The 27,574-nt window shown below is 39.7% G+C and overlaps 1 protein-coding gene and 1 non-coding gene across 5 annotated transcripts; both read left to right on the top strand.

Moving 5' to 3' along the window:
- The first annotated feature begins 1,352 nt into the window (after positions 1 to 1,352).
- Positions 1,353 to 27,001, top strand: ARPP19 (cAMP regulated phosphoprotein 19). 4 transcript variants are annotated; one of them, XM_049903619.1, is made up of 4 exons: positions 1,353 to 1,442; positions 1,672 to 1,727; positions 19,044 to 19,166; positions 23,838 to 27,001. In XM_049903619.1, exons 2-4 carry the CDS (start codon positions 1,683 to 1,685, stop codon positions 24,006 to 24,008), a joined length of 339 nt encoding a protein of 112 aa, XP_049759576.1. In that variant the 5' UTR covers positions 1,353 to 1,442; positions 1,672 to 1,682; the 3' UTR covers positions 24,009 to 27,001. The 4 variants fall into 4 exon arrangements, with proteins under 4 accessions (XP_049759576.1, XP_049759578.1, XP_049759575.1 ...); XM_049903621.1 differs by lacking the exon at positions 1,672 to 1,727 and having other exon boundaries at positions 1,357 to 1,442; XM_049903618.1 differs by lacking the exon at positions 1,353 to 1,442 and having other exon boundaries at positions 1,515 to 1,727.
- On the top strand, positions 9,574 to 9,645 carry TRNAP-UGG (transfer RNA proline (anticodon UGG)). Its single transcript has one exon. It is a non-coding gene; the product is annotated as a tRNA-Pro (tRNA).
- Positions 27,002 to 27,574: the final 573 nt, after the last annotated feature.

Genomic DNA, 27,574 nt, shown 5'->3' with positions numbered 1-27,574 from the left:
GTTGAAAATAAGAGGTTTTTAATTCTCCCTCTTCAAAATAATTCTCCTGTTACAGAAACCTTGGTGGCATAGTGGTGAAGTGCTAGGGCTGCTAACCAAAAGGACAGCAGTTCGAATTCACCAGGCGCTCCTTGGAAAACCTATGGGGCAGTTCTACCCTGTCATACAGAAACCAAAACCAAAACCAAAAACAAAAAAACCCAGTGCCGTGGAGTCGATTCCGACCCGTAGCGACCCTATAGGATAGACTAGAACTGCCCCATAGAGTTTCCAAGGAGCAGCCTGGTGGATTCCAACTGCCGACCCTTTGGTTAGCAGCCATAGCACTTAACCACTATGCCACCAGGGGTTTCCCTGTCATATAGGGTCGCTATGAATTGGAATCGGCTCAGTGGCAATGGATTTGGTTTTTGGTTTTGGTTGTTTCAGGATTCACTTCAGGTAATTTGTAATGGTAAAATCTTTGTCATTCTGAAAAGTACGGAAATCAAGGACGTTTCCTCAGGACTCTGGGAGCCAAGTCTTTTGAAATGTAATCATCAAGGAAGCTCACATCTCTACGTCCCAGTTTTCTGGAAGGAGATTAGCATAACTTCAAGTACCCTGTGGAAAAGATAACGGAAAATTAGCAATCCCTGGTGGCTCTGTAAAGCCATCCACTGCTAACCCAAAGGTCGGCGGTTCAAAACCATCAGCGGCTCTGCGCTGGAGAAAGATGTGGCAATCCGTGTGCTTCCATAGAGATTTACAGCCTCGGAAACCTTGGAATGGACTGATGGCAGCGGGTTTTTGGTTTTTCAGTAAGGAGCCCTGGTGGCACAGTAGTTAAGCACTCAGCTGATAATTGAAAGGTCGGCAGTTTGAACCCACCAGCCATTCCCAGGGACAAAGATGTGGCAGTCTGCTTACGTGAAGATTTCAGCCTTGGAAACCCTATGGGACAGTTCCACTCTGTGCTATAGGACCGCTAGGAGTCGGAATGTACTCCACAGCAATGAGGATCTTAAGCATGAATGTAATGAGCTGTATCAACTCAGCTATATAAAGGATAAGATTTGTTTTTGCAATTTCTTTAACGGATTGCCTGTTATTGCATCACTTTCTGGTTTAATGCTTATTCAATAATAAAACTTTTCTTTCTCTTCTATATTCGTGGAGTTTTTCTGAATTGGGAGTATATTTCGTCTTCAGCAATTTTTCCACAACAATAGCCAAATACTAAAAACAGGATAAGGCGAGGCTGAAGCGGAAATCATTCAGTTCCCGGAACAGAAAGGACCGGAATAGGCCCGAGAAGGTGTGGAGAGGCGGATCCACTTACAAACTACAATTCCCAGGAAGCATCCCGCAGTCACAGGCGGATGTGAGGTAAGGCCCGAGCCGCGTGAAGGAAAAAAGGAAGTGCATCGGCGTCGCAGAGCTGGAGAAACCGAGTTAGGAAGGTAGGGGACTGGCGCGGGAGGGGCGGGTGGGTCGCGGCGGGCCGCATTAGCCGTCTGCCGCTCCGCGGGACTCCGTTTTGTCACAAGACGGCGGCCATTTTGACGGGCGTGGGCGGCCCCCGGCGGCGTCAGAGAGCAGGGCGGGCGGCGGCCTGGCCTGAGGCAGCGGCGGTGGCCGAATGCCTCGGCCATCCTGTAATTGCATCTTTTCCCGGCGTCTCGTCTGCAGAAGGGAGCATTATGTCCGCGGAGATCCCCGAGGCGGCCTCAGTGGAGGAGCAGAAGGTGAGCGTGTGTGGGGCGTGGGCCAGGGGAGCACTAAAGGCCCAGAGTCATCTCTGCCCCCGGCCGGACGTCGAGGGGGCGCGGTGTTGAGGCGGCCTATTCCTGCGGCGTAGAGAAGGAGGCTTCCCGGAATTTGGTCTGGACGCGCTTGGTGCAGAGTGCTTGGTGTTTCAACCTGCTTTGTATGTGAAGTCAAAACATTCCAAAATTGGCTTCCCGCAAGAACTCTTTTGACTAGTACCAATGTGTTGCGAGTTTGAGCGTTCTCCAAGACGTTCCTCAAACGTGCCTTTTCAAACTCATCCGAGTGTTGCGTTATTCGCTTAAATATACACAAGAACTTAGAACTCAGTACTTATGAGTGTAAGGTAAGGGTTTTTTTTTTTTTTTTTTGGTCAACTTCACTTTAATTAAGAAGTTTTATTTTTCTCTTGAATTGTTTCCGACTTACTTATATGTGTGCTCTTAACTTCAAACGCGACATCTCCTGTTAGGGCCCCTGGTTAGACCTAGGTTGAAATTTCAGTTCCAAGACTTCTTAACCCCGTCACCTTAGTTACTAAACTCTCCAGGCTTCAGTTTCCTTATCTGTAAAATGGGAATAATGGTACTTTCTTGGTGAGGCTTAAATGAGGTGAATAATGTGTTTGCTCAAAAGTGTTAGCGTGTAGGATGCGCGTACGGCACTTGATTAAAAATCGGAAGATTGAATTAATTTTTTTGTTACTAAGTTGATCAGATTTTTCTTGGAAAAAGGAGTATTTTGTGAACTCATATCTTTCGAATGTGGGGAAGTATGCCAGAAATCAATATGGCTCAAATTACGATTATAAAAAAAAAACAACAACAACAAAAAACGATTATAGAGACTGTATATTTTATCTAGGCTAGCTCTTGCCCCTTCCACCATAATTATTTCTGGTGACCTACCCTCCCTGGGTACGTGTGGCTGGCTGAAAATGTCCGTGGTATTTTGTTTCCTAAATTGTTTATGGTGAGTTACCAACACGTTTTCTGAAAAACCAACCAACCAACCAAACAAAAAACAGATGTCATTATCATAAATAGGACTTGGTCTAATGCTTGGACTTTGTAAGGGTTTCTCCTTAATGTTGCACTCATGTTCCTTTTTCATGTTCCTAATTGGGTTAGAAATTAGATTACTGTTATAAACTCATTCCGTATGTTCTTAACCATCTTAATTTTCCCTGAGTTGGATGGTTCTGTTAAAGTATTACTCGTGAAGAAAGTAACTGAAGAAAAAAGAAGGAAGCAGCAATAGTGTAAACAATAGGTCAGATTACCACATTATTGGGGAACATTTCAGTGAAAAAACTCTTGAACTACTTGAACAGCTTGATGTTATATCCTTTAATAATATTAAGAATGACTTGAGTGTTTTTTTGTATTATCTACATTATAATTTTATTTCAGATCCTTTGGTTTTTGCTGCTACTGTCATTAATACCAAAGTGTGTTAAGAGTATAATGTCCCTACTTGAATCAAGGATTGGTTGTAGATGTTAAGTGCTATAAGCGTGGATACCGCCTTAACGTTAGGAAAATGTGCAGAGTCACTGCTGTACTCCTAAGGGCCAGTCACCTGTTCTATTTGGGAGGACAGTTAGATGGCCTAAAAAATGGGGTTATTGTCTTTGCACCCATTTGACCTTTCAATTAACGTATTCAGCTGAAATACTTAGAGTTTTATGATAGTTTAACTTACTGCTTCTGAAAAATTAAGAGATGGACTCCGCACAGAGTAAGACCTAAGTCACTATTTTTGTACCTTGAGTGTGTACACCCTTGTAGAGAGGAAAAAAAAACTATACAGACCCCTACTTTTTAATGATATGTTAATTAAATATGTACAAACACGAAAATAAATATGAGTTCCTGTTAGCTTTTACACCACTCTAAACTAAAATTACAAACAAAACCAGTAAACTTCTAAATTTTTAATTCAGTGTGGCATGGTGTTTTGCTGAAACCAAGTGAAAACAAAAAACGTTTTAAAATTTTAGTGGAGACCTCATGGTTATATCATCCATCTATTCCACTTTGAGTAACACTAAGCTAAGACACGTATACACTGGTCCTGAGGGTTGGAAGAGTCATGTGGGAACTTAAAACAGATCATTCTATTTTCATTATGAGCATCTGGAGCTCAGGAACCCTGCTTCATTTATCTTTTCTGCGTTAGCACCTAGCATAGTACTTGGTATTGTTCAGAAAATGTTGCTTGAATGAATTTTCTGCAGAACTGTTGTGTTGAAACCATTGCCAAAGGACTATTGCAATATGAATGGCAATGCTCGTACTGCAGTTAAGAGAGGGATAGACCATGATTATATAAAAACCTTTGCTTAGACTCATGGTTTAGAGCTTTCTAGAGAAACAAAACGAATAAAATATATATGGAAACCCTAGTGGCATAGTGGTTAAATGCTACGGCTGCTAACCAAAAAGGGCGGCAGTTGGAATCCACCAGGTGCTCCTGGAAGCCCTATGGGGCAGTGCTCTTCTGCCCTGTGGGGTTGCTACGAGTCAGAATTGACCCGACCCATGTCTTAGAGCTCTCTAGAGAAACAGAACCAGTAAGATATATATTTCTGTGTGTATATACGTGTGTATGTATAACCAAAAAAACAAAAAACCCCAAACCCTTTGCTGTTGAATCAATTCCAACTCATAGCGACCCTGTAGGACAGTAGAACTACGCTGTAGAGTTTCCAAGGCTGTGAATCTGTAAAGACTGCCACATTTTTATCCTGTGGAGTGGCTGGTGGGTTCAAACCACCGACCATCTGTTTAGCAGTTGAGTGCTTAAACTACTACACTACCAGGGCTCTGTGTATGTGTGTGTATATATATAGTTGCAGTTGAGTCAATTCTGACTCATGGTGACCCCATGCATGCAGAGTAGAACTGCTCTGTAGGTTTTTTCAAGGCTGTGACTCTTTGGAAGTAGATCGCCAGGCCTGTCTTCTAAGGCACCTCTGGTTTTGAACCACCAGCCTTTTGTTCTTGTAGTTGAGCACTTATCTGTTTGCACCATCCACGGACTGTGTGTGTGTGTGTTTTGAGAGAGAGAGAGATTGGTTTAAGAAATTGGCTCATGCAATCATAGGGGGCTGGCAAATCAAAAATCCGTAAGTTAGGCAATAGGCTGGAGATTCCTGCAGTCCTGTGTCCCAAAATCTATAGGTTTATAATTCTGACTAGGGATACGATAGAAGGTCTCAGATAGAATGGGAGAAAAATGTAGAACCAAACTCAAATTCCTAAAAACAACCAGACTTACTTAACTGATAGAGACTAGAGAATCCCCTGAGACTGTTGCCCTAAGATATCCATTGAACTTGAAACTGAAACTACTCCCAAAGGTTGCCTTTCAGTCAAATAACAGACTGGCATATAAAACAAACATTATCACCTGTGAGTACTATGCTCCCATAAACAGTGAACTGTATGTGACCGGCTGTAACATTTACCATAAAGCAAAGATGAAAAAGAGGGCCAGGGGAGCTAGGTTAATGGAAACAGAACAAACAGAATGGAAATAATGAGAATGCTGTCACATTGTGAAAAATGTAACCAATGTCACAGAACAATTTGTATGAAAATTGTTAAATGGGACCCTAATTTGCTGTGTAAACTTTCACCTAAAACATGATGAAATATTAAAAAAAAAAAAAAATCCATAGTTTTGGCGACAGGTAGAGTGGAGGAGTTTTGGCAAGATGTTTATATATACTCTGGAGGCAGACTATACCCCAAGGGAAACTCCCTTTTTGCTCTTAAGGCCTTCAACTGATTGGATGAGGCCCACTCACACTTTGGTGAAGGCCAACTGATTTAATCACATGTAAATACTTCAAAACAGCATTTAGACTAGTGTTTGACCAAACAACTGGGCACCATAGCTGAGCCAAGTTCACACATGAATTAACCATTACACTCACTTAAGAAATCTGAATGAAACCAGAGGGATGTGTGTGTATACACATTCATATATAATTGTGGTTTAAAATTTTTTTTTTTTAAGAAAATCTCAACAGCAAGTTTTCTAGAGGTTTTATTATAAGATTCATCAGATTAGTACCTTGGAAAAGGCTAACTAAAGTACAGTTCTCAGCTAAAATATTTCTGTCAGTTTGAAAGATATGCTTCATGCCTTTGTGGAGGTAGAAGAGGAGGAGAACAACTATTTAAAATACTTTCATATATTATTAGTAAAGAGTGGATATAAATTGCCTTCTATTCAGTTCTTAAAAATTGCAGTTAATATTGGTGTCTTCTGGTACTGTTTTCACACTCCCTCTGATAACTAAAAGGCTTTTTCCATTCAGAAAACAGGCTAGTTTTATCTGTGTGCAACCATTGATTCTTAGCAGTCTACAGTTAAGCCTCAGAAAAGTTTTAAAATGTTTCTCCTGTCTTGGCATGCTGTGTTTGCTAGGCAGCAGTTTGTCAGCTTTGCTAATATTGTTTGTGCAAGACTTCAATACTTACAACCTCTGTCCTTTAACCTGCAAGTGGCTGTCTTATAACATGAAATATTTCAAAGATAAGCTGATGGTGAAACTGTCAGGGGTTTAGAAAATTTCTTAGTTTTATTTATAAACAACTGGATTACATTGTATTCATTAATTCAGGAGACTTTTATGGCAGGCATGGGGTGAGCAGCAAGAACTTAATAGGACAACAGTAATTTTCCATAGAGGTTGATACATTATTGGTAGCTTCCTGGCAATATCACAAAGATTTGTTGGTTTTCATTAATCCTTCCTACTTATTCTTCAATCAGTACATCAGTGAGCATATTTGCTGAGCAGATAGAGGAGAATTTGTTTAGAGTGGTAAGATTTTTATTGCTAATGTTGCTGTGTAACTTTTCTCTGCTGAAGGCTGGAGAGTGGTATAAATCATTCAGACTTATTATCAGTCTGTAATTAACTACAAAATAACCGTTGATTATTTGAGTATTCTCTTTATACATATGTATTTATAACTTATAACATACTTACTTAAAGAAAGGATTTCTAATTTATTTCAATAGTATAATTCACACAGATTTGAGTACCTAACATTGATAAATGTGTTGGGCCCTGTGCTAGGTATAGGGTATATCAAGAAGATTATTTTGGTGTCTATGTACTTGCCAAGAGGCAACTATCATTTTTAAAATACTGTCTTTCAGTATTTTTGTTTGTTTTAATGCATCACTCGACTGTATCTCTGTTATGATACTCTGGTTTCTGCTTTCCCAGTTTATAGCCTGTAGTCAAATTTCAGAATTCTAACGATGATCTCCTACTCCTAGCCCCCCGCCCCCAACCCCAAAGTGTTAGCTTAGCTAAACAAATCAACTTAATTCTGGCATCTGTTTCTAAAACCTAGTAAAATTGCTGTATAAACACCAAGATGTCTTGGAGAATAAAATTTCAAAACCAGGCATGTGTTTTTAAAAGACTTCTTAGTCAAACCTGTCATTTACCTTTCTGTTGAACCTCTCTGTTGTATCTTTGTTTTCTGTTTCATTAATTTCTGCTTATTATTTTCTCCTGTTTCCTTGGAATTCCTTTCTTTGTCTAACTTCTTAAATTGGATGCATAACTCATTAAGTTTTAACTTTCTTTTCTAATTATCATTTCTTAGGGGATGCTCACTGTATCCAAGTTTTTTTTTTTTAATTATTTACTTATTTGTTGTGCTTTAGGTGAAGGTTTACAAATCAAGTCAGTCTCTCGTGCAAAAAGTTATACACACCTTGCTATGTACTAGCTACTCTCCTCTTAATGAGAGAGCACATTCCTCCTCTCCACCCTGTATTCCCCGTGTCCATTCATCCAGCTCCTGTCCCCCTCTTCCTTCTCATCTTGCCTTCAGACAGGACTTCCCCACATAGTCTTATGTGTCTGCTTGAGCCAAGAAGCTCACTCCTCACTAGTATTATTATCTGTCTTATAGTCCAGTTCAATCCCATTCTGGAGAGTTGGCTTCGGGAATGGTTCCAGTGTTGGACTAACAAAGGGTCTGGGGACCATGACTGCCAGAGTCCCTCCAGTCTTGGTCAAACCATTAAGCCTGGTTGTTCTATGAGAATTTGAGATCTCCATCCTACTGTTCTCCTGCTCCATCAGGGATTCTCTCTTGTGTTCCCTGCCAGGGCAGTCATCCATGGTAGCTGGGCACCATCTCATCTAGTTCTTCCAGTCTCAGGCTGATGGAGTCTCTGGTTTATGTGGCCCTTTCTGACTCTTGGGCTTGCCTTTACCGTATGTCTTTGGTGTTCTTCATTCTCCTTTGCTCCAGGTGGATTGAGACCAATTGTGTATCCAAGTTTTGATATATGGAATTTTTATTATCAATGTGTTCCAAGTATTTTTTAATTTGCATGATTTTTTTTTTTTTGCTTGTAGAAGCAAATTTATCGTCTCTCAGTACTGGAGGCTAGAAGTTCAAATCAGCCGTCAGCCAGAGGTGCTAGTGGAAGATCTTTCTTGTCTCTTGCAACCCCCATCTTAACATAGTGGGCATTCTCTGTCTCATGATTTTTTTTTTCTTTTAACCATGAGTTACTTAGTGTTTTTAATTTCCAAATGGTAAGGATTTATAACTTTTGTCGTTACTGACTTTTTTTTTTTAATTGTGCTTTAGGTGAAGGTTTGTAGAGCAAATTAGTTTACCATTCAATAATTTATACACAGATTGTTCTGTAATGTTGATTGCAGTCCCTGCAATACGTCAGCACTCTGCCCATCACCACTGAGTTCTCCATTTCCCTTTGTCTGGTTTCCGTGCCCCTTCCTACCTTCTCATCTTTGTTTTTGGGCATATGTTGCCTTTTTGGTCTCATATAGATGATTGTTCAAAGGAGCACTTTCTTCACAGGCGTTCTTGTTTATTTGATAGGCCTGTTTATAATTTGGCTGAACGGTGATCTCTGGATATATTGTTATTGACTTTAATGAATTGAAGTCATAGATGGTGTTCTGGCTGAAAATTGTTAAGATGTACATTATGGCCTAGTATTTAGTCAGTTTTTCCATTTGTGCTTTAGAAGAATATGCTTTCCCTAATTGTTAGGTGCAGGATTAAAATCAAGCTTGTTAACGATGTTCAGCATTTTTATATCTTGACTAGTATTTTTGTCTTTTTGACCTATCTATAATTGAAGGTTTGTTGAAATCTCTTATGCTGGTTGACTTGTCAGTTGCTCCCTGTAGTTCTGTCAATTTTTGATTTATATATTTTGAGCCTGTTTTTATTAGAGGCATATATATTTAGATCCTCAGTACTCCTAATAATATTTCTTATCTTAAAGTCTACATTATCTGATATTTGAAAAGTATGCTAGCTCTATTGGTTAGCGTTTGTCTGGTATGTCTTTCTATTTGTTTACTTTCAACCTGTATCCTTACGGACTGCTATGATTATGTTTAAAAACATAGCAGTCCATTTATGTTTATTGTGGTTATTGACATATTGGGATTTCTGCTATCTTGCTGCTTTTTGGTCCTTTTTATGCTTTTTTCTCCTTTCTTGCCCTCCTCCCCTTTAAAATTGATTTCCTTCTTCCATTTTACCCCCACCGTTAGTTTGGATGGAGCCTGGTGGTGAAGTGGTTAAGACCTCAGGCTGCTAACCAAAAGTTTGAATCCACCAGCTGCTCTTTGGAAACCCTGTGGGGCAGTTCTTCTCTGCACTGTAGGGTTGCTATGAGTTGAAATTGACTTGACAGCACACAAAAACAACAAAAAAATTAGTTTGGTCGTTATTTTATTTCTCTTATTTAACTGGCTACCTTTGAAATTTTATCATGCTATTGTACAACAGGAGCAGCTCGTTGGTCTAGGGGTATGATTCTCGCTTTGGGTGCGAGAGGTCCTGGGTTCAAATCCCAGACGAGCCAAGGGTTTTTCCACCTAATAAAAAACTTTGGAAACCCTGGTAGCGTAGCAGTTAAGTGCTATGGCTGCTAACCAAAGGGACGGCAGTTCGAATCCGCCAGGAAACTCTATGGGGCAGTTCTACTCTGTCCTATAGGGTCGCTATGAGTCGGAATCGACTTGAGAGCACTGGTATTGTATAATATTTTTGTTCTGTCCTTTTTAAACCCATATATTAAGACATTCAGATTGGAAAATTGACTTGTCAGTACATGCGTATACACCAGTTTCTTCAGTTTTTTTTTTTTTTTCCCTGTATCTCAAATCTCTCTGAGGATCATTTTCATTCCAGTTGAAGTGCACATTAAGGAATTCTTCGAAGGATCTTCAGGAACATGCAGTCACATCAAATTCTGTGTCTGCTTTGCATTTTTGAATATGACTGTAGGAATAATCAGGAAAGGTATTTATCAGGGTTGTATCCTTTCACCATACTTATTTAATGCTGAGCATATAACCCAAGAAGCTGGACTACGTGAAGAAGAATGCGGCATGAAGATTAGAGAAGACTCATTAACCACCTGCAATATGCAGATGACACAACCTTGCTTGCCGAAAGTGAGGAGGACTTGAAGCACTTACTGATGAAGATCAAAGACCACAGCCTTCAGTAAGAGTTACATTTCAACATAAGGAAAACAAAAATCCTCACAGCTGGACCAATAAGCAACATCGTGGTAAATGGAGAAAATTTTGAAGTTGTCAAGGATTTCATTTTACTTGGATCCCCAATCAACACCCATGGAAGCAGCAGTCGAGAAATCAGATGATGTATTGCACTGGCCAGATCTGCTGCAGGAGACTTCTTTAAAGTGTTAAAAAGCAAATATATCACTTTGAAGACTAAGGTGTTCCTGACTCAAGCCATGGTATTTTCACTTGCCTCATGTGCATGCAAAAGCTAGACAGTGAATAAGGAAGACTGAAGAAGAATGAGTTGATGCCTTTGAATTATGATACTGAAGAATATTGAATATACCATGAACTGCCAGAAGAACAAACAAATCTGTCTTGGAAGAAGCGCGGTCAGAATTCTCCTTGGAAGTGAGGATTGTGAGGCGTCGTTCATGTCGTGTTCTCAGCACACAGACCAAACTAGCCAGTTCTCTGAATGGACAGGTTATCAGGAGGGACCAGTCCCTGGAGGACTTCATGCTTAGTAAAGTGGAGGGTCAGTAAAAGAGAGGAAGACTCTTAGTGAGATGGATTAACACAGTAGCTTTAACAGTGGGCTCAAACATAGCAATAATTGTGAGGATGGTGCAGGACAGGGCCATGTTTCCTGTTGTACATAGGGTGGCTATGAGTCGGAACTGACTTGACAGCACACGACAACAACAACATGGGAATTAACGGTGGATTTTACCAGTTTGATCAGTTAGTGTCCTGTTGGGAGAACAGAAACCTCTTTGGGTATTTCAAACAAGAAGGGATGTGATTCTGTAATTAGGGAATTGGGTTACAAACTATTAGAAGGGCTACAGGAGCAAAAGGGGATAAAGTGATATTTCCAGAGATCAGATTGCAGAACGCTATTGACCCTGCAAGAGCCCCCGCTGTCAAGTGGCTGTACCTAGAGATCTCTGGATACAGAGAACTGATAACCAAAGAGGTGGCGAGCTCTCAATTCCTGGCCCTAAGAAAGCTGAATGGTTTTAATGGAAATGTAGGACTCCATTAAAACCCAACGCCATTGAGTTGATTTTGACTTCTGCCTCATGGCAACCCATGTGTGTAAGAGCAGAGTTGTGCTGCATGGGATTTTCAGTGATTATAATCTCACGGAAGTAGATTGCCAGGCATCTCTTTCCTTTTGCTGGTGAGTGGATTTGAACTGAGAACTTAGTAGCCAAGGGCAAAAACCCTTTACCACCTGGGGACCTAGAACACCATTTTTTTTTTTTAACTTTCGTTGTGCTTTAAGTGAAAGTTTACAAATCAAGTCAGTCTCTCACACAAAAACTTACATACATCTTGCTACATACTCCCAGGAAACCCTAGTGGCATAGTGGCTAAGTGCTGTGGCCGCTAACCAAAGGGTTGGTAGTTCGAATCCACCAGGTGCTCCTTGGAAACTCTATGGGGCAATTCTACTTTGTCCTGTAGGGTTGCTATGAATCGGAATAGACTCGATGGCATTGGGTTTGGTTTGGTTTACATACTCCCAATTACTTTCCCCCTAATGAGACAGCCCGCTCCTTCCCTCCACTTTCTCTTTTCGTGTCCATTTCACCAGCTTCTAACCCCCCTTACCCTCTCATCTCCCCTCCAGGCAGGAGATGCCAACATAGTCTCAAGTGTTCACCTGATCCAAGAAGCTAACGCCTCACCAGCATCCCTCTCCATCCCATTGTCCAGTCCAATCCCTGTCTGAAGAGTTGGCTTTGGGAATGCTTCCTGCCCTGGGCCAACAGAAGGTCTGGGGGCCATGACCTCCGGGGTCCTTCTAGTCTCAGACCATTAAGTCTGGTCTTTTTATGAGAATTTGGGGTCTGCACCCCACTGCTCTCCTGCTCCCTCGGGTTCTCTGTTGTGTTCCCTGTCAGGGCAGTCATTGGTTGTAGCCAGGCACCATCTAGTTCTTCTGGTCTCAGGCTATTGCAGTCTCTGGTTTATGTGGCTCTTTCTGTCCCTTGTTCCCTTGGTGGTGTTCTCCTTTGATCCAGGTGGGTTGAAACCAATTGATGCATCTTAGATGGCCACTTGCTAGCGTTTAAGACCCTGGATGCCACTCTCCAAAGTGGCATGCAGAATGTTTTCTTAGTAGATTTTATTATGCCAGTTGATTTAGATGTCCCCTGAAACCGTGGTCCCCAAATCCCCGCCCCTGCTATGCTGGCCTTCGAAGCATTCAGTTTATTCAGGAAACTTCTTTGCTTTTGGTTTAGTCCAGTTGTGCTGACCTCGCCTGTATTGTGGAACACCATTGTTTTGTTGTTGTGTGCGTTAGAGATGATTCTGACTTAAAGCAACCCTGTAGGACAGTGTAGAAGTGCCCCACAGAGTTTCTTAGGCTGTAACCTTTTTTTGTTTTTTTAATTGTGCTTTAGTTGAAAGTTTACAGCTCAAGTTAACATCTTGTACAAAACTTTAAACATGTATTGTTATGTGACATTGGTTGCAGTCCCTATAATATGACAGCACATTCCCCCTTTCTACCCCGGTTTCTTGTGTCCATTCAACCAGTTCCTGTTGATTAGAGTCTGTGCCCTGGAGCAGTCGAGTCAGTGAAACTTAATCCAAGTCAGAAAAAGTGAGAAAGTTTATTAAGGGGATGTATACATCACTTGGACCCAGCAGGCTGTCTCCGTGGAGTCGGAAAAAGCAGTTTTACATTAGAGTTGATGTAGAAATTTACAAGGGGTAGAAGTGTCTTTGTAGTCCGCAGGTGGCCTGGCTGGAGGAGTTATTCATTACAGGATAGTGACCAAAGACAGTCAGACTAAAGAGATAAATACCAGACACCTGGGCTCTGATTTTCCCCTGGGGGGTTGTAAGTCACAGGGGATCGGACAGAACAAAACAAAGTTACTTGCATCAGATAGGACGAAGAACAAAGTTGTTAACAGGTATGCAAAGGAGGAGGCAAGCAGAAGAAGGAGAAAAACTTATAGGTTCATCATGGCGTTAGTTATGTCAAGCTCTCTCTCAGTTGCCTGTTTTGAAAAGGAGAAAACATGCTGGGGAGTATTAGGGTCACACTGTCCCTTCCTGCCTTCTCACCCTGCCTCTGGACAGGAGCTGCCCATTTGATCTTGTGTATCTGCTTGAACTAAGAAGCACACTCTTCACGAGTATTATTTTATGTTTTATAGTCTAGTCTTATCTTTGTCGTAAGAGTGGGCTTCGGGAATGGTTTTAGTTCTGGGTTAACAGAGCCCGGGGGCCGTGGCTTTGGGGGTTCGTCCACTCTCAGTCTGGAAATCCTGGTGGTGTAGTGGTTAAGTGCTATGGCTGCTAACCAAAAGGTCAGCAGTTCAAATCCACCAGGCGCTCCTTGGAAACTATGGGGCAGGAAATTCTCTCTCCTATGGGGTCGCTGTGAGTCTGAATTGACTCGATGGCAGTGGTTCTTTTTTTGCAAGTCTCAGTCTGACCATTAAATCTGGGCTTTTTACATGAATTTGAGTTCTGCATCACACTTTTCTCCAACTCCATCAGGGACTCTGTTGTGTTCCCCATCAGGGCCATCATTGGTGGTAGCTGGGCACCATCTAGTTCTTCCAGTCTCAGGCTGATGGAGTCTTCTGGTTTATGTGGCCCTTTTGTCTCTTGGGCTCATATTTTCCGTGTGTCTTTGGTGTTCTTCATTCTCCTTTGTTCCAGGTGGATTGGGGCCAGTTGATGCATCTTTGATGGCTGCTCGCTGGTTCTTAAGACCCCAGATGCCACTCACCAAAGTGGGATGTAGAACATTTTCTTAATAAACTTTGTTATGCCTTTTGACCTAGATGTTCTCCAAAATCATGGTCCCCAGACCCCTGCCCCTGCTACTCTGTCCCTCAAAGTGTTTGGTTGTATTCAGGAAACTTCTTAGCTTTTGGTTTAGTCCAGTTGTGCTGACTTCCCCGGTATTGTGTGTTGTCCTTCCCTTCATCTAAGATAATTCGTGTCTACTATCTAGTTAGTGAATTCTCCTCTCCCTCCCTCCCCGCTCGGAACTGTCATAGAGCGTTTTCATCTGTGTTTAAACCTTTTCTTGAATTCTTATAATAGTGGTCACCCTGAGATAATCTTTAAGCCTTGAACCAAAACTAATCCCCTGAAGTCATCTTTAAATCAAACAGTGGTTTAGCTCAGTTAGTAAAAAAATGTTTACTGTGAGCATTGCGCTCTTTTGTTTTATTTTACTTTTTTACTTTGGATGAAGGTTTACAGAGCAACCTAGTTTCTCGTTAAACAACACACATACTGTTTTGTGACATTGGTGCCAACCCCACAACATGTCAGCACTCTCCGCTTCTTGATCTTGGGTTCCTCATTACCAGCTTTCCTGTACCGTCATGCCTTCTCATCCTTGCCCTTGGGCTGGTGTGCCCATTTAGTCTCATTTTGTTTTATTAGTCAGTCTAAGTTATCTAGTGCTGCTGAAACAAATACCACAAGTGGATGGCTTTAATAAACAGAAGTTTATTCTCTCACAGTCTAGTAGGCTAGAAGTATAAATTCAGGGCGTCAGTTCCAGGAGAAGGCTTTTTCTGTCGGCTCTGGAGGAAGGTCTTTGTCATCGATCTTCCCCTGAACTAGGAGCTTCTCCTCACAGGAACCCTGAGTCCAAAGGATGTGTGCTGCTTGCAGCACTGCTTTCTTGTCTCTCTGCTCCCTTCTCTCTTTTTTTATCTCAGAAGAAATTGTCTCAAGACACAGCCCAAACTTGTAGATTGAGTCCTGTCTCATTAACATAACTGCCACTGTTAAGTCTGGCCTTTCTACATGATTTTGAGTTCTGCTCCACACTCTTCTCCTGCTCCATCAGGAACTCTCTGTTGTGGTCCCTGTTAGGGTGGTCATTGATGGTAGCCGGGCACCAACTAGTTCTTCAGGTCTCAGGCTGGTGGAGTCGCTGGTTTATGTGGCCATTTTGTCTCTTGGGCTAATATTTTCCCTGTGTCTTTGGTATTCATTCTCCTTTGCTCCAAGTGGGTTGGGACCAATTGATGCATCTTAGGTGGCCACTCGCAAGCTTTTAAGACCCAGATGCCACTCATCAAAGTGGGATTCAGAACATTTCTTAATAAACTTTGTTGTGCCAGTTGACCTGGATGTCCCCTGAAACCATGGTCCCCAGGCCTTAGGCTGTAATCTTTACAGGGGCGGATTGTCAGGTCTTTTCTCCAGGAGTCATTGGTGGGTTTGAACCACTGACATTTCAATTAGCAGCTGAGCACTTAGCCATTGTACCACCAGGGCTCCTTAACATCCTTAATTTGAATGTGCTGGGATAGAGGGCTGCAGTCAGCTTGGAGTCCTTTTCAACCAAAATAATTTTAAAACAGCTGTACACCACTCCTTACTATCATTACATTCTGGTTATGGATCGAATTGTGTGCCCCGAAAATGTGTGTGAACTGGGCCAGGCCATGATTCCCAGTATAGTGTGATTGTCCACCATTTTGTCATCTGATGTGATTTTCCTAAATGTTGTAAATCCTACCTCTATTATGTTAATGAGGCAGGATTAGAGGCAGTTAGTGAGAAGGGACTCAGTCTGCAAGATTAGGTTGTGTTTTGGGTCAGTCTCTTTTGAGATGTAAAAGAGAAAAGCAAGCAGGAAGACAGAGGGACCTCATACCACCAAGAAACAAGAGCCAGGAGAATAGCCTATCCTTTGGACCTGGGGTCCCTGCGCTGAGAAGTTTCTCTGGACCGTAGGGGGGAGAGGGGGGTGGGGTGGGGGATGGGAGAGAGAAAGCCTTCCCCTGGAGCTGTCACCCTTAATTTGGTCCTCTAGCCCCCTAGAGTGAGAGTAAAATTTCCCTTTGTTAAAGCCATCCAGTTGTGGTATTTCTGCTATAGCAGCCCTAGATTACTAAGACAGGTTCCAAAGACCAGGACTTTATGTGAAAATGTAAGTTTTTTTTTTTTTCCTGTTTTCAGAGCATCCATTTGTCCGATTTTTTTTTAGAAAACATGATCGTAGAAATAATAACAGTGAAGATTTACTCATGTGCTCGTCACTGCGATGAGTCCAGTTATGCATTATTCCTCTGTGGAGAAGGAGGCTTGGAGGAGACAAAGCTGGGCTGTGTGACTGGGGGGCCCTTGGCTTAACCACTTGCCTTTTCTTCTGTGCTGGGTCAGAGTTTCCCTTTCAGAGCTGCCTCCAGGGCCCCACTCCCACCCCTGCAAGCCCTGTGTTCATGATCCAGTCTGGAGCCTGCTCTGCCCTCTAGACCTGGCGAGTTACCGAGGCTTGGGGCTTCTTTGATGGCTCTGGGAGCCTGGCAGCACATCTGGTGCCACCCAGGTGGAGGCTTCAGGCCCAGCTTGGCTCACTTTGGGATTAAACTGGCACACATTTCTTCCAAACACCATCGCTGATGCTTCTTTCTTTCCTCTCTTCCCACCCCACAGCAGTTTTGAGCTGCAGGGCCTCAGGCTGCAAAGGAGCTGGGAACCCTCAACAGGCATCTGCTGGCTTAGTGCTGCCTGCGCATCAGCCTAGAGGCCATGCATGGAGGAGGCTGGGCTCACCCGGTGGCACCTAGATGTGGGTGGCACCTAGATGTGGGCCGGTAGGAGGGAGTGGAGGGCACAGGCAGTGCAACCCAGCTTCCTGAAGCCTGCCCAGAGACCCTCCGCAAGGGAGGGGACATTCCATGGCCATTGCCGCCTCTCCGCTGCCTCATTAATGTGCAAAATAGTCAGATTTTTTATTATTGTAAATGCGAAATGTCAGATAACGAGATAGTCAATAAATGAAAAGGAGGTGTACAGGGAAACTCACGAGTAGGTCCCTCCTCCCCGTTCCACCTCTGTGTTGCAGCGCTAGGAACAGCTTTGTGCCACACACAGGAGATGCTTGCAGTGAAGCAGGAGCTGCAAGAGATACTGTGCAGTGACCGAGCTCATCTTCCTGTACTAAACTGGTAACCTTAAACTTAAATTATTTTTCCAGGTTTATTGATGAATACAGTGCAGTCATATCTTACGTGGGGGTTAGGTTCTAAAGTTAGTAAGGTGAAAATCGTATATAATTAAAATCACCCTTGTAAATTTCCAGAGAAGGCATAAATTACTTTGGAGGTCATGTATTCACTTTTTCGTTCAGAGTTGGGACAGATGGCTTATTCTTAATGACAGCTGAGGTATAGTAGACTTGTGTTATAGGGACTGAATTTTAAAACCTTAGAATGATAAACAGTGTGTGTGGATGAGTGTACACTATGAAATATACCTAGAGATTGAGACCAACATGGGAGTGGCAGATTTGTATCACATACCTCACATGTGCGCTGTCTCTGCAGCATACCTTCTTGAATGGAAAGACTGTCAGAATCACCTCTGCTATTTACAGTGAGCTCAGGCTGGTCACACCTGTTCAATATTGTGTACATCAAGTGAATGAATGATGTGACCACTATAAAGAGTGAAAATCAACATAGATGTATGAAACATTGCAGCATAAAAGGAGGAAAGTAGAACACATGAAGCAGAAAGGGAGAATACATATAAAAGGGGGTTCCGTAGAAGAAAAAATTACTTGACAGCAGCAGCTTTATTTCAAAACCTTCCAAGACTAAAACTAAGAAGATGTAAACACATGAGGAAACTGGTCAAGATGAAGGAAATGTTGACGATATATAAAGTAAATAAAGATGCTTATAAAACATATGATTAATTTTGAGGAAAATGTATGCAAAATTGTATGAAGTTGTTTAATTCCTAGATTGATAAACAATCTACTTGCTGTGTTAGAACAGTAGAGTTGACATTTTGGATTCAGCATTCCTATTTTTTACTAATGATGAATAACCTGTCAGTCTTGACATATGTAGAGGTCTATAATTTTGCTGAGCTGGTGTGCAGATGTGATTTATTAGCTACAAAGTGGGCCCAGCTTCCCATCTCAGGGCAAGTTTGTTTTTCTAGATTTTTTCTTCTACAGTACTAGCCATAAAGTGATACACTGTTTCCTGGTAAAATATGGCTCTTGGAAAGAAGGTAGACTTTATCAAGGCTGGTATTAAAATTGACCAGAGTTAAAATACTGACATTCCTTGGTCAGAAAACAGGTTTTCAGTACGTTAAATAATGGGATCTTTGACATGAAGAACAGTTTGTCGTTAAACGTATGGGGGGAAATTAGGTAGTATAAACAGACATAGGGATTGACAAAGATTACATCATGTATCTCTCCTTTACAAGTATCCTGTATTAATTTATTCAGGGAAAGTGTACTAGTAAGTAGGCTGCTGTTAATTTCTAGTAAGGAATTTTAGGAGCTTCAAATCATACATGATTTTAGATACGCAGGAGCTCAAAAGCTCAAAAGATCTTTTGTTGTTTAACAGTATAATTCTCTAATTATAGACAAAGAACTGAAGAGTTCCATAGAAGGTGACTAACTACAAATATACATGACTGGAAAGTAATGGCAAGCAGGACTTCAGAGCTGAGCTATCTTGATATTTTATTCCAGTGTGTGGGGTATTACACATGCATCACAGCTATAATAGAGCTATCACATGGATCATTTGAAAAATTAGATAGAGATGTTTTAAAAATTTTTGTGCTTGATTTCTTAGATGGTGTGTTATTTGGCATTGGACAACTGAAATCGGAATCCTGATATTAAAAGGTGAATTATTTTAAATAACTGAGATGTAATAGAGAAGTAACTTATTTAAAAATTTTTCAGGAAATGGAAGATAAAGTGACTAATCCAGAGAAAGCTGAAGAAGCAAAATTAAAAGCACGGTATCCTCATCTGGGACAAAAGCCTGGAGGTTCGGATTTCTTAAGGAAACGATTACAGAAAGGGGTAAGTTCTCCTGTGTAATCTTTAAATGCTTACTCACTATGAATTCAGCGTGCTGCTAGAGATTGTGAAATGGGTGTCTGCATATATAGTTCTGTACCTTAACAGTCATATATATTTCATTTTTTTAGTATTTTATACTGTTTGTTCATAAATATGTATGAGAATCCACAACTCCTTTATCATTTTTTAAGTTATAAATGATTTGAAACAAAATTACAGGTAATAACCCATGTACCCACCACCCAGATTCAATGTTAATATTTTGCCATATTTATTTCAGTTTTATCTTTGTAAGACAGAAAATGTACATATAGTTGAAACCTACCCCATGTGTGTATAAACACCATTCTGCCTTCAATAGTAGCTACTTGTTATTTTATCCTTCCTACCCATATTTTTAAGTTTTTACCTAATTATTTTAAAAGTGATTCCCATACATCACCGAAAAACTTAAAATAATTTTTATTTGGATGAAATGATCACTTAAAAAAGCACAGCTTACTCTCATCTTAATACCACATTTCACAGTCAGAGTTATTCTAATACAATTTGTACATTGTAATTTTAGTAGTTCAAATTACTGAAAATTTTTTTTTCAAAACCTTGCCATGCTTTGTGAGGTATAAACCATTATTTCTCATCAATGATACCTGAATTCAGATGATGGCCCTATTTGTTCCTTAAGTTTTTAAACCCTTCCTACCATACAGGGAACAGAGAAGGATAAAATAATATTTACAGAAGAGAATTGTTTATTGAATCTGATGCCAAATCAAGTTTCTCCTTAAATAAATGCTTTAAATATGCTAGTATCTTCTGCTTGCTTACAGAAATGTGTCAGTATGTGTGTGTGTTTATATACGGGAACATATGCACTATAGTTACATATGGATTGTCCTCCCCCCCCCAAAAAAAATTCCAAAGGAATATTTGAAGTATTTAAATAAATTATTTTTAAAAGTGGCAGAAAAACAGAATATTTTTATCTTAACATGAAAGAAAAATATTCACAGCTTTGAAATAATAGGAATGACAAGAAAGAATTACACTAAATATATAAAAATGTAAAACCTCTGTAGCATCAGAAATAAGATAGTTAATATCTACAATACTTAAGGGGATCTTTCAGATATACAAGGAAAAGAGTAAGGTGCCTGTAGCCTATTGCCTTTGAGTCAATTTTGACTCAATCAACCCTATAGGACAGAGTAGAACTGCCCCATAGGGTTTCCATGGAGTGGCTGGTAGCTGCAAGGTGCCTATAGATACAGGATTTTAACAGAGGAAATAAAGTATTATATACAGAGAAAAATGTTTATCCATGATAGAAATCAATGAAACATAAATTAGAGCAGTGAGACTGTGGTATAAAAAAAATACATACAACTAAATTAGACATACATTTAAAGTAATACCCACTGGTGAAGGTTAGGAGCCCAGGTGGCACAGTGGTTAAGAGCTCGGCTGCTAATGAGAAGGTCCGCAATTGAAATCTACCAGCGGGTCCTTACAAACCCTGTAGGGCAGTTCTGCTCTATCCTGTAGGGTCCCTATGAGCTGGACTCTATGGCAGTGGATTTGTTTTTGGGATTTGGTGAGACTGAAGTTGAAGTTTGCTATGTTTAGCATTTAAAATGATTACTCTTATTTTGGAAAGTGGTATGAATCAAGATTTATTAAAATATTCACATTCTTTGAATGAACAATCTTCTATGAACATAATATAAGGAGAAAAGTCTTCAAGGTTTGAAGATATTCCTTGTAGTTTTCACTAAAGTTAGAAGCAGTGCCACTATTCAGCAGCAGAGAAATGGTTAAATATGTTGTGAAAAGTCAACAAGATAGATTATTTTGTGCTCATTTAAAAACAGATTATAAATATGAGAATAGAAAAAGATGAGAACCATATTTATTATGAGTATAGCAATGTATATGTACTGAGTCTAATTATAAAACTATACCATCAAGTGAGTTTTTAGTTACGAAATGAATTACACAATCTTCTGTATTGAGTTATTTGAATTTGAGATTTGTCTGATTACTAGTGTTTAGGAAACATTGTTTTTTCTTTTGCCGTTCTCAAGCCTGTGTTAAGAGGCTTTCTTCTAACATTGTACTGTTTTTGTAATTCTGTAGCTTCAACTATTTATGACTTTTTAAGTATCTTCAAGTCAGAATCTATATGCGCTTTATCTTGGAGTTGGCACTGTAGATGTAAGCAGTTGATAATGGAGAAAATGCCAGCTGAATTAAGAACTAATTATGTAGAATTTGGAAAGTGAGCTCTTGAAGGGTGCTGTAGGAGTCTGTGTTGCAGGGTCCTGGGCTTAAGTTTTCCTCAGACATAAGCTTTGCAAGTTACCTCAGCACCTATAAACTGTTCTTCATTTGACAAGGTTGGGTTAGATATTATTTGTAAGATCCCTTTCTGTTGTACTCATTAATGCTAATGTAGTGTGTCAAGGATTGACACCTGTATTTGAGATTTTTTTTTTATGTTATGACCATGTACACAGTGGCTACATAGAGCCATGAGAGATATCAAGCAGCAGTCTAGTCTGTATTTTTCATACTTGTTTATGAAGTCCCAAGAAAACTGAAGATCTAGTTTAAGGAAACAAAGCTTTAAAAATTAAATGTTAATAGGTGTTCACTTACTCTCAGTATAAGTATAAATACTGATGTAAGTATGGCCCCTAATTTGGGTGGGAGGAGGCTTTTACTAGATTGTCATCCAGATGAGATCAAGAATATGCTTTGCGAATTTGAAAAGATCTTTATTAAAAAAAAGAAAAAAAACTCACAAAATTTAAAAATCGTTAAGAACAACTAATATCCCTTTCTGAGACTGTATATGTGAATTCCAGTATAAGAAACAATGAGCAATGATCTAGTACACTCCACCTAAAGCATTTTTTTTTCTGACATCTTTGTTGCATAATTGTCTTTGCTGAATCTCTAAATGAAATACTGCCTTTTGCAGTAGCCTGTTTTCTAGGGCAGTCCTAATTGTTAAGCATTGATTTTAGTTTTGTGTCTAGTCACAGTAAGTACATTTGGTTCCTTTTCCACAAGCAGTGTAGCCTAATCTGCAGGTTAGTGATATTCCTTTATGATGCATTTTTACTTACTAGAAAATAAGTATCAGTAAAAAACCAGATGAAACACTGGCTTGGGAAAATTCTGCCTAAAATTTGCACTGTGTGTTAAATTTCTCACTTTGTGCTTTTGACTCAGTAAGAAATTTGGCAGGCTGTTGTGTCCTCCTCCAGAGGCTATTAAACCTCAGAAGCATCTCCACACTTCTAATATAATACAGTGCATCAGACATACCCGCCCCCCCCCCCCCCCCACTCATTTTAAAACATCAGGTAGGAATAAAGCTTCAAGCCTTGGAAGGGCTTGGTCTGAGTTTCCTTGTACTGCTCTGTGTGTTGCATGTATCATGACAACTTCTAGCTTTATACCCTCTGGGCTTTGGCCAGATAAGTCCCTTGAAGAAGACAGTCAGTGAGACTTTTCCTGGGCTGCTCAGCAATCTTAAACTAAGCTATGAGTTCCCAGCTCTTTCATTTTACCACATGAGGCATCCCCAAAGTCCCTGAGAGAACACACACATTTTTTTCCACTTCACTCATTGTCCAGGCCCTCATCTCATACCTGAATTACTCCTCACTTGCCACCCCAGGCCAAGGTTAGGGCACCCTCCTTTGAGTACTCACAGCACCTCGTATGTTTATCATAGTGTAATAACTGATTTACCTGACTGGTGTCCATCTTTGTGTCTCTCTCCAGCTCTCACACAGTGCCTCCCCGTCACACTTCTCAGAGAGTGTAACAGGCACTCAGTAAATGTGGGCTAACTTAATAGGTGTAAGTAAGGAGCCAAGCAAATTAATCTATTTTTAATCTGGAACAGATAATTTATTAGCCATATTGAAGTTGATTTTTAGCTTTCATCACAAGTTGTGTTTTAGTGATAAAGGATATGGTTACCATCTTCCTCCAGCTAAAGTGAGTGATAGTTATTCAGTGTTTATGTATGGAAAAATGAAGGAGGCATAGGGATGTGCATTTTAAGTGATAATGTATTTCTGGTGAGAAGTTTATTTCTTCCATTTACTGTAGCATTTATATTTTAACCTTAACTTTGGTTTTAATGAACTGCTCTAGTTAAAATAAGTATGATTTAAATTATTACAGAAATGCTTGTTCTAGATGACAGAGGACCAGAAACTATAAATAATAGTTTAACAACTATAAGATTAATCAAGCATGGGTGGCACATTCCAAATGCAAATTGATGAATTATTTGTTTTTATTTTCAAAATCATTTAAGCAAGCTTTTCAGCCTGATTATTAGTAAATGAAAGGTGCGAATTTTACTAAGTCCAGGACTATTCATTTCCAGATAGCTTGATGCAGTGGTTGATGTGGAGCTCTGTATTGGAGCCAGAGTGGTCCAACTAAGTCTGAATAAGGGGTTCTTGCCTTTTGAATTATGCTAGATCTTACTACAGGGACATAGGTATTTTATTTAATTAATGTTTTTTAGACTAGATACTTACACTGACAGTGTGGCCTCCCATCTCCATCTTAAACCAGTATGTTTGCACATGAAAGCTTGTAAACTGTAGTCTGAATTCTTTTTTTTTTTTACTTTTCCTATAGCAAAAATATTTTGATTCTGGGGATTACAACATGGCTAAAGCAAAAATGAAGAACAAGCAACTTCCTACTGCAGCCCCGGATAAGACGGAGGTCACTGGTGACCACATTCCCACTCCACAGGATCTTCCGCAACGGAAACCATCCCTTGTTGCTAGCAAGCTGGCTGGCTGACTAAAAGAGCTGAACTGCACGAAGCTTCTAATTCCCATTATTTCTCCCTAATACGTTACTTCTCAACTTTTTATTTCCTTTCAATTCACTAAGTCATCTGAGACTGACAGCTTTGTGTGTGCCTCTAAGGGAATATGTAGAATTTTGGAGCAGTTTAACAGTGCACTGATGAAAAGGACGTGTTAGAGCAACATAATCTACTTAAAAATTGTGTATATTATCTTACTCTTAGTGTAGGACTGGTCTAACAACAAGCAAGCTTTACAATTTTAATATTTTGGCTTTCCTTATAGCTTTGTATTTTACTTTTATTTAATGTAACCTCTATTGTGTTAATTTCTTCTGTATTTTCCTTTTGGACTTTGTAAACCAGAAATTTAAGACTACAAGTTGGGAGAAAGGTCACATATTTGAAACACAAACAAATAGATGGGGCCCTGAAAGATTTGTATCTCTGCTTGAACTTCAATGGCCTTAAACCTGTTTCAGCTTTAACAATAGAAATTTACTTGGGCAATATTTGCCCATTCTGATGTAACTTATGTGACTAGTGCTTAATAGCTGCTGTTGAAGGTAGTATTCTTATTCATCTCTATACTGTCAGAATACCTTTTGTTGACAGCGTGAGTGAAGTGTGCATGTGCATTGACTGTTGGATTCATTTTTGTGCCATTTTTGTAAATATAATAATTTTGCACAACCTCTCACAAATGTCTTTTAATTTCACATTAAAAAGTAGATGATGTGCCAACTAGAAGTACAAGAGTTCCTACACAAAAGTCTTTTGTCATTATAGTTTTTGTACAGTAAGAGTTGTTTACAATCTTGGGCTTATAGAATACCAAACTCTGAAATACTTACTTAGTCTGCCATAGACTTAAGCTTTTTCATTTGTTACTAATACCCATGACATTGAGTGGACTTGTGCAAATATGATATGTTGCTGAGGCATATCTTTTGTCCTATGCAGAACATTTCATCCTGACTTTTATGAAAATTGCAATTCATGTGATATATATAAACTTTTTTATTGTAGAAGCTTTTTACTTCCACAGATAACTTTGGAGATGCTAGAATAAAAGGCTTCAATATCTTGTCCTCCCCTGCTTGTGCCCCCCCCCCCCTTTTTTTTTGCTCCTTTGACTTGAGTGGAGTTGGGATGTTGGGTCTATTTGGCAGCTTAGGTGTCTGTATTCTTACTCTTGAAAATTTGTTCTGCTGAATGCTGTATTTTATAGCACAATAATGGTTTTTCCTTATAATTTCTCAGTTGTTAGATAAGCACTCTTAATCCTGTATTACTATTAATATTTCACAGTTGTTTAAATAAAAGGAACTTTTTCATCTACTTGAGAAGACTGGCCCAGGAACCTGTGTCAGGGTGAGCTGAATCCTGGTAAATGACCTTAAGCATTATGATGAGCTAAGTGAATTAGACTTGCTACAACTAGAGCAATTTACCCAACAAGTAGAACACATTCATATTAGAAATATTTAATTAGATATTGTGCTTCTGTGGGTGTCACTTTAAGAAAAATAATTAATTTTTACTTTTGGTTGATTTGATTAATAAGAAATTTAATTAACAGACTTTAAACTCTTTGAGCTCATTCCATGTCTTAATGCTGTAGCATGATAATGAGCACTAGCAGCCCAAGATGATACTATTTTCTTCATCTTTGTCTTGCCATGACCCCAAATCATTGTAGATAGTGCTTGAGCATAGCACTTACATTTAAAGGCTGCCTAACACCCTGAGCAAAGCTTGCTGCTTATCTTCCTGCTCCTCACCACCAAGGCAGAAAGACAGCAAAATCAGTAATGTGCTCATATGTAATTTTAAGGATGTTCTATATAAATAAATATAATGGGGGCAAGTAGGTTATTCCATAATATGTATAATTATTGTAGGACTGATTTAAAAATTAGATTATTCCAAAACAAAATTTCTGTAATACCTAGTCTTCTGTAGTTGTTGTTGTTTTTCCATGATTTTTTTGCAAGCTATCACCACAGAGTTTACACAGCGGGAAGGTCGGAGACACCATGTTACTCCTGGCCGAGGCAAGGCTCCTGCTCTGGTCTGGGGCAAGTGATAGAGCCTCTGCCAGAGTTTTCCTTTGTAACACACAATGCTAATAATTAACCTACCTCAAAACATGTTGAGGATCTGTGAAATGCCGAGTAAGTGATGAAAGTAAAATATTTTTGATTGTCTTTTTATTAAAGGTAATATTTCCTCATTAAGCCAACCTGCCTTCTGTAAAGTCACAAAGCTTAAAATCTTAGGATTTTCTCTTGGGAAAGACCTGTCACCGAGGATTTGTAGGTACAATTGTTTAGCCTCCAATATTGGTGCTTGGGGTAGAGCGGTTTTAATTTTTTTTTTTTTTTTTGATCTGCCTCAGAGCTGTTTATTTGAGGACATAATTCCAGGATGTTTCACCATTGCTCGAATGATTGTTTTAGATGAGCTTAATTACCCATTTCTTTGATTTCAGAGTGGTGGTTTGAGAAATGGCTAATTTTAATCAATGTCCTGTTTATTACAAGTGAATGTTGGAGTGAACTGAAGTTGGAGATGACAAATACTCATGAAAACTGGCTAAGGTCTGAAATAAGTTACCTGTTTGTTTCATGTTGCGGTAGCTCCTAATGTGATAGTACAGTTTTGAGAAACATTTAGTTTTTGGAAGCTACATCAGGCTAAAACAATTACAGTTCTGGGTGGGCTGAGATAATAAGGATTATTGAATTGTTTTGATGAATAGGAAGGGGTATGTTTGTCATCTGTCTGTAAGTTGTTAATACTCTTGTGCTGCAGCCTTTTCTACTTACTACTTCTTCAGCAGTTGGAATGAGTTGCTCTTTTTATTTGATGTAACAAAACTATACCTTCGAATATTTGTTGATACTGTGTACTGAATCAGATGTGTATTCTTTCTCAGTCCAATTCAGTGACGTTTTATTAAAGTTGAAATGTAATAGCTCTCCTCAGGTTGTGCTCTAAACTTGGTGTTTGGTAATCCGGACACAGGTAGCCAATGGGGAGAGCACTTCTGAGTGGCAACTAAGGCAGTTTCTCTGGTGGCCTTTTCATATAACCCAACGTTCAGACATTTTTCTTCAATTTTTCATTTTCCTTCTTTCATTTCATTTTACCTTACCCTCTCTCATCCCTTAAGCCCACTGATGGCACTTACTGAATGGCATTTAGGGCAGATGAATTATCAACCCTTAATATCCTCCCTGATAACCACAATGAAGGAAAAATCTTTAATTTTCTAAAACACTATCCCAATCTGGATTATGACTAATGTGAGCCATTGTCTCACTGTACAACTCAGCATGCACTGCCAGTCTTCCCAAACTCCCTTCCACATCTTATAAAATTGGGATCAAAGAAATCTCATTTGGATTGCTAACCTAAGGATAAAAACAGCAATTTTAGTGCTGTTACACTGGTTTCAGTCGTTTAAGTAGGTAGGCCTATGGATTTTATTCTGCAAATCACTGGTGGTCATGATAGCAACTAATGTATGTTTATATTAATGTTATTTATCAAC

This window comes from Elephas maximus, chromosome 12, assembly GCF_024166365.1.
Source record: "Elephas maximus indicus isolate mEleMax1 chromosome 12, mEleMax1 primary haplotype, whole genome shotgun sequence".
NCBI lineage: Eukaryota > Metazoa > Chordata > Mammalia > Proboscidea > Elephantidae > Elephas > Elephas maximus.
The sequence above is the reverse complement of the archived record's forward strand: the minus strand, read 5'-3'. Positions and strand labels throughout refer to the sequence as shown.